At 39.6% G+C, this 10260-nt stretch overlaps 1 protein-coding gene across 3 annotated transcripts; it reads left to right on the top strand.

Annotated features, from left to right (window-relative positions):
* Positions 1-3043: 3043 nt before the first annotated feature.
* On the top strand, positions 3044-9942 carry rbmx (RNA binding motif protein X-linked). 3 transcript variants are annotated; one of them, XR_007450072.1, is made up of 10 exons: positions 3046-3333; positions 3450-3575; positions 4151-4257; positions 4356-4521; positions 4654-4797; positions 4936-5053; positions 5518-5646; positions 5731-5822; positions 8199-8320; positions 9807-9942. XR_007450072.1 is itself a non-coding variant. In XM_049585923.1 (9 exons), exons 2-9 carry the CDS (start codon positions 3467-3469, stop codon positions 6912-6914), a joined length of 1155 nt encoding a protein of 384 aa, XP_049441880.1. In that variant the 5' UTR covers positions 3044-3333; positions 3450-3466; the 3' UTR covers positions 6915-7245. The 3 variants fall into 3 exon arrangements, 2 of the variants coding, with proteins under 2 accessions (XP_049441880.1, XP_049441879.1); XM_049585923.1 differs by lacking the exons at positions 8199-8320; positions 9807-9942 and adding an exon at positions 6598-7245 and having other exon boundaries at positions 3044-3333; positions 4681-4797; XM_049585922.1 differs by lacking the exons at positions 8199-8320; positions 9807-9942 and adding an exon at positions 6598-7245.
* Positions 9943-10260: the final 318 nt, after the last annotated feature.

The raw sequence follows: 10260 nt of genomic DNA, 5'->3' as shown, positions 1-10260 counted from the left end.
ATTCAAATTTTGATCCAACTTGTATGTCCATTGACATCCAAAAGGGTCCTAGCCAGATGTTCAGATATTGAACCCAAATTGCACATCCACCAGGTGTACAAAAGGGGGTCTGGACCAACTGACATCATACAGACATCATCAGAAAGTCCCCCTGATGTCGCATGTTTGCTGGGCACAAGCCCTAATAAAGAATCTGAGTACTTCCACCAATGGTGGTCAGTAAATAGTTTCTCAAATCATCATCATTATCCCAACACCAAATGTGTCCATTCCAGATGGGGGAAACACAACCTGATGCCCAACTGCAAAAAAGGGACTTATTTCACCAAACTGATACTTGTTAATGTCTGAGCCGATCACGTTGAGACTAAGGAACTGGCGTCTGACCGACGGACAAAAAACAACAAAATAGTGCACCAAAGTTGGGCTGCAAGAAACCAATGAGCACTGGTGAACTTAGATGTAGGCCTATTGAAAAAATATTTAAGAAGAGGGTGTTTCCATCTTTTCTTTAAAAATCATGCAACATAAAAAATATAAACTTAGAACTTCCATCTACTTAGAAATGTATTTGGTTTATCGTTGCTTCCCTTGGATGTTTGACCCCCTCTGTACCCTGTGATGTGTGCGCAGACTTTGACACCAGAAGGCTGTTTTTATAAAGTTATCTGCTGGGGAAAATCTAACTTTAAATTTGAGTTTAAGTCTGACACAGTATGACTTTGTGACATCACAACTCAAGTTAGTTTGGAGGGCAATCATTATCCAATATCCAAACATGTGATTTGGAAACCGTGGAGGACATTTTAATGTTTTTGTCTGCAAAACAAATTTGAAGGGGGATCTTTATGTCGAGGATTGCTGTGAATGTGATCATGCCATACAGCCAGTCTGTAACAAGGAGAAAAAGGAAAGTAACCCAGTTTCCCTGTTTTAGAGAGTGGGTGGTCTTAATTTTCTCTTGATACGCCCTTATGCTGTTGGCAAACTTCCTATCAAACTCTCCAACGTTCATAAGCAAGCTCTTCTATGTTGGTCCCTCCTTTATGGCATCATATCCTTATCACGCTGCAATTCAAATATATATGACAATAGTACTATAACCAATTACAGCATTACCATGGATGGAATCTCAATTTTTGACAAAATAATTCATCAGTACTGAATGTGAATTAGACATTAACTTATTCCGAGAACAGTACCACCTGCTGAATATAAATGGACAGACCAGATTCTTGATGGTGAGACGTGGAAAACTGTATTTACCCTGCCTTACAAATGTTCGCTGCCCAACAAAATCAAAGAGATGCTTTTTAAAATTATACGTAGATATCATCCAGTGAGCTCTATTATTTATAGATACATTCATGAGATGACTGACAAATGCACTTTCTGTAACAATATGGTAGAAAAAGCCATTTCTATTTGTCTTTTATTGAGAGCCTCCTGTGTTTTTCATTTATCTGCTGGATTCACAGCCTCACATTCAAAGACACAAACAGTCTAAATGGCATCGTAAAAATCCACTCTGAGACCACAGGAGTGACGCAATGGGTTTTTGCAATCAACAAATCCTCCAGAGAGCCACAACTATTTTAGCTTCTTCTGGGCATGTTCTTGCAGGCGAATTTCCACTGCTGCTGTCAGGGTGTTGTTATATTTTACCTGCTTTTAAATCTAACCAGTATTCAAAATCTTGTATTCCCTCTGCTATTCATCTTTAAAATTCTCTGTAAATTTTTGTTTTTATAGTTTTTATTGTTTTTTTTTGTTTGTTTTCTTTTATGATAGCTTATCTAATCACTTTTATTAATAATAGATTCCTAAATTCCACTGAACTGCATGGCATATTTTTATTTCTATTTTTTATGGTTATTACTCATTTATTTATGTGTCCTCATATATGTTATGTTATAGTATGAGTGCAAGGCAAGCTGTTCAAACAAATTGCCCCTGGTGGGATTGATAAAATTGTCTGAATTTGAATCTCACATCTGAAAACATTAGAACACTTATTCTTTCAATGTGTATATGTGTGTTGAAGTTCAGTTGAATCTTTGAGGCCATTTTGACAAGGACATTTCACTCAAAGAACCTGACCTATTAATAATATTCAAAAATCCAAATTTCTCAAATAGCCTACTTAAAGACATTGCCCTTGTATCCTTCTTCCAAGAATTCAAATCTGGATCTATCCTCCTGAGACACTGTGTCTTCATATGAGGACATCACATTTTGGGTTTATTTGACCTTATACTTCATTTTACTTAACTTAGACCTGCTGTCCTCATTAATGGACACTTTTATGTGCCCCATCTAGTGGTAGTAAGAGCACAGTACACTAATCCATGTAAAAACAAGATGGCAGCAATCTCTGCCAAGTCAATCTGCAGCCGATCCCCACAGAAAAGTGGACATAGTCCGAAACCTGATGACATTTCTGCAGTTGAAACTTGTTTGTAGCTCGATAGGGCAACAAAATTGACCAATTTCAGCAACAGCAACAAGCAAGGACACTGTTAATGACGAAATGCTCTTTTGAAGACATTGGGACTTTATTGTTGTCTCATTTGAGAGCACTGGGACTTAATTATCGTCATAGTGTTTAGTTTTTTAATACATACAGTATCAGTACCTATTGGTGCCAAATAGGAGAAATTAAAAATGCATAAAAAACAAAACTCCGGGTCTCAGGAGGATATAGCTTAAAACAACATCAAACTAAAAAATATATAATAAAAAATGAGCAAAACGATTGATTTATGCATACCTTACAACTTTATAACCAATTAGGTAAACCCCTATATGTGTTCATACTCGTGTTTATTTATTTATTTGTTTGTTTGTTTGTTTGTTTATTGTCTGGTGTTATTGCTGAAGATTGTGCTTACGTGTTACGTTATTCTCATTTATGATTTATGATCATTGCTTTCCACTTTGTGTGCAAACTCAATGTAAAAACACCACATGCATTGTGTATAAACTGTTAGTACCGGATTTGAACTGTGGGCGGCAGTGTTATGTCTTGGGCTGTGTGGACTACCGGAAATCGAAGAGAAGAAGAAGAAAGAAGGGAGCGGAAGAACCGTTGTGCACGTAGCACAAAAGCCGCGGCACACCGAAGTCTGGGAACGGATAGTTGTGTGCCTACATAAGTAAATTACACAGCACTGCTGCTTTTCTATATTTTAAAGTATCGTGTTTTGTAAAGCTCGAGTCCCTCATTGTTAGCTCGCATACTTGCTAACTAGCGTTAGCGAACTAGCTAAAACTGCTAGCACGTTTATCGCCATTTTGCGCATTCAACAGCCCAAGACCTTCGCCAGCAGCGAGGTAATCATCCCAGAAATGTCTGGACACCGACACCAAAAACAACATTGCGTATTTGAGATTGCTAATGCTAAAAGTTTCAATGGCCATGTAATGTTACGACCCTTCTTTTGCCGCAGGTGTTGAATTCAGTAGCATGGCAGAGGCAGACCGACCAGGGAAGCTCTTCATCGGTGGACTGAACACCGAGACCACCGAGAAGGCCCTGGAGCAGTACTTCAGTAAATATGGCAGGATTGTCGAAGGTATGAGTGGAACCACTGTCCGCCATTTTTTATCAGTTCATACCAAGGATAACTCAGGATAAAATATTTATTATTAAAAACGCAATGTTGTTTTGGTTATTTTAAAAATAGCCTATTCGCGCTTTTAATGTGTGCCCTAACTTGGCTGTAACGTTAATTGTAAAGGCATTAAATGTAGGTGAATTCCTTTAATGTTTATTTTGTGAATTAGTTGTTACAAATCTGTGAATTTATTGGTATCTTTTCTTAAACGAATCTTAAGCTCATTACCCCCTTTCCTCCAGTCCCCATTTTCTCGTCACTTAACATGAAGGATATCCTGAGATATCTTATTGCCAAGGACGTTTATGTGCAGTTTTGCTGCAAGACATAAGGAAATCTTTAAACCGTGCAAGAGAGACATTAGTTAAAACCAAAAGCTATTGGTCTTGGTTACAGTTCTTAAAATGTGGGTAACAATAAACTTTCGTCCATTTTAAATCTGTAGCAAGATCAATGAATGTTGTACCTTTTTGTCAGACAAAAATGTAATCAGTCACAAAGCATTCCTCTCACTCTGCATTTCCTCATTCCAGTTCTTTTGATGAAAGATCGCGAAACAAACAAATCAAGAGGCTTCGCTTTTGTTACTTTTGAAAGTCCGGCTGATGCAAAGGATGCAGCGCGTGAGATGAATGGAAAGGTATGTACAGTCTTTAATCAGCCATAATCTTAAAAAAAAACAAAAAAAAAAAACATCAGCTTGAAGTTGTGATTGTAATTGTAACTCCTCTACTACAGTCTCTTGATGGCAAGCCTATCAAAGTGGAGCAAGCAACAAAGCCTCAGTTTGAGAGTGCTGGCAGGCGAGGACCTCCGCCCATGCACTCCCGCAGCCGTGGTCCACCCAGGGGCCCCCGTGGTTCCAGGGGAGGCCCTGGTGGTATGAGGGGCCCACCATCCAGAGGTAAATTCCTAATTTATTTGGTTGGTTGAGATAATATAATGTGTGTTAATGCAAAACACTAATTGAATGCAGTTTGTGTAATATATTTTGGAGCATGGTGTGTTAATATTCGCATTTCTTGTCTGTGCAAAGACTACTATGATAATTCAGGGAATGTAGAACCCTTCTTTAAAGGGATGTCATCCAGAGGCCCCCCTCCGATGAAGAGAGGACCCCCAGTTCGTAATGGAGGTCCCCCACCCAAGAGGTCTGCCCCATCTGGTCCCATGAGCAGAAGTAAGTGTGTTGGTCGTGTACACTTCAAAGAGATTTTGTAGCATCCAATTTTCACTTAAAATCTAGCTCTCCTGCAAGAACCCAGATGGGTTATGAAGTGATTAATGAGTCAGTTTGTCATTACTTTGTGTTTTTCAGCCCCCATGTCAAGAGACAGGGATCCCTATGGTCCACCCCCTCCTCGCAGAGACTCCATGATGTCCAGGAGGGATGATTATCCATCACCAAGAGACGATCATTACAACTCCAAAGACAGGTGGGACATTCATATTTAGTTACATCATACAGCGATGTGAAACTAGTTGGACGAGCAAAGCTTTTGCAGGTTTTGTTGAGCTAAAACAAAAGTAATTTGAATGTTTGTTTCAGACATCTTTACATCATTTTGTTAAACACAAGCTGTGAGAAAAGTTTTGTGGACTTAAGATATGTGCTTTAAGAAAACTATTTGAATACACATTACAATAAAACATGATTCAGATTTAAATATTATGCTTCTTAAATCTCAATCTGTTGCCCTTCTTTTACTTAATTTGACAATGAATGGGCAGCTGGGTCTGAGCTTTCTTGTATCTGAGATAATAAAACGCAACTAATATTTTTAAGTTACTTTAGTGTAATGGAAATCTTGACTCTATGGATGTCAGACAAAAAAAGTATATAGAATATTTAACATATTCTGGTTGCAGCTTTGCAGTTTATTGTGTTATGTTTTTGCAGCTACTCCAGCCGGGATTACAATTCCAGAGATTCGAGGGACTACGGCCCTCCTCAGAGAGATTATTCATACAGAGAATACTCCAATTCCAGCTCCCGAGATGACTATGGCTCGATGTCGAGGGGATACAGGTAGGAGTATGGGTCAGTACAACAGTTTAAAGATTGAGATCACATCTCTCTTGGTCCTTAAATAACAGCTGTTCCGTTATGTAGTGACCGTGATGGTTATGGGGGAGGCCGGGAACCCAGAAGCTATATGGATCGTTCAAGTGGTGGCTCCTACAGAGATTCATATGATGGTTACGGTAAGATATGACTCCATTAGTGTAATGACGACAGATAACCACTGTGGCACCAAGAAGAGCTGCACAAATAACCACAATCTCCAGTCACAAGACGCTGCAGTTGTCCCCCTCCCTAAAGGAAGCAGCATTTCAGTCAGCCTCTTTAAGCTTCCTTTTGCTGCACCCCTGACCTGCAATCCAAGTTGCATATTTTCATGCTAGTAGAAATATGACTATTGGCATCTCAGCTGAGAAACAAAATTCCATTTGAAAACTGTCCACATATCACAGTCCATGTTACCGCTGCATTCGGCAAGAGAATCTGTGTTTTGGCAATATCATGCAGAGATAACGCAGAGTATGTAATGTGCCCCAGAAAGTTTGCAACTATAAGGAACCCCAAAAAGTCCTTGGAAACATCCGTTGACCACTCACTGTATATGTTGCCTAGCAGAGCACTCCCTCAAGGAGTAACGTTCAAAAAACCATCAAGACAACTCTGAAAACCTCGTCCTTACCTGCAGTTCTAACACTTGGAGCTCTAAAAGGAAAAATGGCTTCTCAAATCAATGGCATGCTGAAATGGGTAACTGCCCATTTATTCCCTGTGCTTGGATATGTTACTGCCCATATCAACTAAATATCCATGTTAAACTTAAGCTCGATAAAACATGTCGTCCATTAAATTTATTTGTCAGAGAATGAATTCTATTGGCAAAAAAAAGTGAGCACTTTAAAGTGCAAGAAAATGTATAAATTGAACCTTGCCAATTACCTGACCAACTTGACCCTGCAGGTAACTCTCGAAGCGCCCCACCTTCACGGGGCCCCCCACCATCCTATGGTGGGAGCAGTGGAAGCAGTCGTTACGATGACTATGGCAGCAGTTCCCGGGATGGCTATGGCAGTCGTGACAGTTACCCCAGCAGTCGGAGTGACCCATATCCACCTAGCCGTGGTGAGCGAATGGGCAGGCAGGAGAGGGGCCCAGCTCCCCCTGTTGAGAGAGGCTACCCTCCTCGTGATTCGTACAGCAGCTCAAGTCGTGGAGGGCCACGTGGTGGCCGTGGTGGCAATCGACCCGATAGAGGGATGGCTCGCAGCAGATACTGAACTGGACTTGGAAATCACATTAAAGCAAACGTTAGTCTCCGTGCACAGTTAACACTTGTTTTGGAAGAGCTCTGACGAGACAAACTATCCATGTCTAAATCTGTGGAATATAAAGCTTAGCTTTGAATTGTATTTTGACTTTCCCAGTTTTTTTTTGTTTTTTTTTTTAAATGTGTAAAAGTTATTTTGTTTTTTTTAGTATTTCTCTTGCTCATGTAACAGTACAGTTACCAAGTTAGTGTTAGTTTTTGTACACTCAGTGCTGTTGGAATCTGCAATGCCCTATCAGTCTGGCTTTCCTACTCTAATAAAGCTTTTAGTTGTACCATGATCACTGCTCATCGATTTCTCAAAACAAGACCAGAGACGGTAACACGAATGTCAAGTTACAACCTGATCTCCTTTACAAAGTTCTCTGCAAAGCATAGGTGAGTCTCTGCTCGTGCTTTATAAATAGTCAAATGACTTGAGTTCCTTCTTAACACAAATGTGCCATCAACTGGACGCTGCTGTTTTCAAGGGTTAGGCAAATGTTACTGTCAAAATGTTCCAATGTAGTTTCCTTGGAAATGGATCCATCACCCTAGAGCCATTCGATGGCATGCAACGACAAAACCAAAGGCAACAACAACCAAATGCAACTCGACTGGTAGTCAACAGCTGGTAAGCAAAGCAAACCTCTTTGTTTCTCATCTGTAAATGAGTTTCTCATTGTCCTGTATTGCAATCTCCCTTCAAAGCGTGATACTCGAGACAACTTTTCCCTTCAGAGGACAAAAGAAAAAAGGAAGTCAACTGAAGGTGCCTTTTTCATGTTAATCCGTTGTCATCAGCTAACATTGTCAAAAGTGCAGCAACATCCCAAGAAGTTTCGTCCCTTGTCAGCAATGAAAGTGTAACCGCCATTTTGCCCACTGAGCCCTCAAAATGACCCTTTTTTGCCTAACCAATCGTCCAACCTCAGTAAAATGATTGGCAACAGTGCTTTTTTTAATTCCCAAGTAAAAAAATATCCCAAGTATTGGTAAGAACTTTTTCTTGGTGAAAATTAAGAGCCATTTTTAATTGAAGAGCCATTTTCTCAGTATGAAAACCTGTTCCACAAGCATGCCAATCCAAACAATGGAGACCTCTGGAAGAACACCACCGTCCTAACTGCAAAACTGGAAACAATCACTGAAGCAAATTCACAGTCGGACCGAGGACTATAAAACCATTTTCAGATGTTTCATGAATACATGATCAAAAGAAGGGCAACATGTTAATTGTATGTTCTCATTGCAGGATGACCGCCACTCCAAGGCAACTGCCCTTGCAACGTAACCTGAATGTGTCCGCAAGTTGTTGGACCAATGAGACCACAGTGCACCAGTGTGGGTATATCCACCAGGCTGATTGTAGTGCAGGTACAAGAAGTTATTTGCAAAATAAATGTGTGGGGCTCTTTTTTCAGGGTGTCTGCAGGTCCTTAAAGGCTTAAAATGTCTTAAATTTTCCAAGTATTAGACCTAAAAACTCATTAAGTTGTCTTAAATTTGACTCTTAGGTCTTAATGGCCACACAAATCTAATTGATCCATTTTTCAATTTCTTTTTGTCAAAATGAGTCAAGCTAATATGCTGATGACGTGGCTTTAGTTGGTCTTTTACAGCAAACAGACCAATCAGGTGAAGCTGCCTATCTGGCCCACACTAATGCCCTTCAAACATAGTGTCACATCAGCAAGTTAGAAATGAATGTGAGCAAGACTAAAGAATTGATTATCTGCACAAAACAAGATCCGGAGACAGCCAGTTTCACTCGATGGTCAATATGTTGAAACTGTGGAAAATTTTAAATACCTTGGGACGGTTCTGGACTCCCATGTGAGCTTCTCTTGAAATACTGAGTATATTTTCAAGAGATGCTCACAGTGACTTTATCTTCTTAGGACACTAGCCAAGTAGCCATGGTGTTAGTCAGCAGATTTTAGTATTAGTGTACAAAACTATGGTTGAGAGTGTTTTAACTTTTCACCTACCTGCCTGGTATGGTCACCTTAACAGAATAAACTCTGTAAGAGATTATGACACTGGCAAGTAAAATAGTTAGCAAGCCACAGAAGCTCTTGACCCAACTCTTTACTGACAGGACGAGAAAGAAAGTTAGGCGTATCTTGGCAGATAGCTCCCATCTTCTCTTTCGCCAGTTCGAACTCTTGAGCTCAGGGAGGTGCTATAGAGTCCCTCTGGCAACCAAATATGTATTTAGGAAGTCCTTCATCCTTAGTTCCATCAGTATCCTTAACTCGACAAAGTGACAGATGAGCTTCAAACCACAGACAGACACTAAACTGATATGTATTACGTATACTGTTTGTCTGTTTTTACAATCTTTTCTCATGTTTGGTGAGCCATAGACAAATTTAAAGATATATTCTATTCTATTCTGTGGGAAAGTCCACATTTCTGATATTTCAAATATTTAAATCTGACACTGAACCCAAAACTGTGTTTTTGCTCTTTACTTTCACTTACCTGCTGGTAAAATGCAGATTAACCCAACTTACTCCAATAACCATATTACTACATAAAACCTACCTGTCTGCATGGGACCGTATTTTCCATTATACTTACCTGCAATGCTTGAATAAGAAAAAGATTACTTTCCCTAACATCAGTTTTAGATTTGGTAAAAATGGTCTTAAAAGTATTAAGTTTGAGTAATCAGCTTGACAAACAAATCCTCCGCACACTGACATATTAAGTTTGAGTGTTTGATATCTGCAGACACCCCGTATGCTTGCAATATTGATTAAATGCACTTGTTGCAAATGAATAAATGCATTTACATTGCTGTAAGATTAAACTGTTGATATATAATCAGTTGTTTTTTATGTTTACTGCCTTTCAGATGCTGGCACAGGCTTCTGTTGAGAGCTGGTTGAATCTTCAAGTGGAGATGCAAGTTGAAAGTTGGAAGAACTCAGGCTGAAGATTTGCTCAATTGAAAGTGTTTCTGGTGTTTTCAATAAAGACTTTGAAAGGATCTTTGTTGTTCACTCAGTTTTGTCTCGACATGAAAGAAGAACGCAGGTAGCACAGTCATTTCCTGAATTGGATATTGTAGTTTTTAATGTGTCACATGTGTTTGTGTCCTTTTTTCCCACCTCCATTGTGATACTGAAGCTTCTCTAATGGTGAAACAATCCAACATGATCAGTTACCATAGTGAATTTCGAGTCTACATAAATGGGTTGGCAGCAGTAGTCTGACAGCTTGTATTGCTGTGTCAGAAAACTTCAGCATGACCTAGTTTGCACTTCATCAAAATGGTACACCATACTGAAGATGCCATGGTGTTACAG

Source organism: Epinephelus fuscoguttatus, linkage group LG9 (assembly GCF_011397635.1).
Source record: "Epinephelus fuscoguttatus linkage group LG9, E.fuscoguttatus.final_Chr_v1".
NCBI classification, from domain to species: domain Eukaryota; kingdom Metazoa; phylum Chordata; class Actinopteri; order Perciformes; family Serranidae; genus Epinephelus; species Epinephelus fuscoguttatus.
The sequence above is the reverse complement of the archived record's forward strand: the minus strand, read 5'-3'. Positions and strand labels throughout refer to the sequence as shown.

Excerpts from the sequence above, each read along its gene's own strand:
- rbmx (XM_049585922.1), top strand. The coding sequence starts at position 3,467 with ATGGCAGAGGCAGACCGACCAGGGAAGCTCTTCATCGGTGGACTGAAC. Across the intron at positions 5,054-5,517 it reads CATTACAACTCCAAAGACAG|CTACTCCAGCCGGGATTACA; the intron begins GTGGGACATTCA and ends ATGTTTTTGCAG. Across the intron at positions 5,647-5,730 it reads TCGATGTCGAGGGGATACAG|TGACCGTGATGGTTATGGGG; the intron begins GTAGGAGTATGG and ends TCCGTTATGTAG.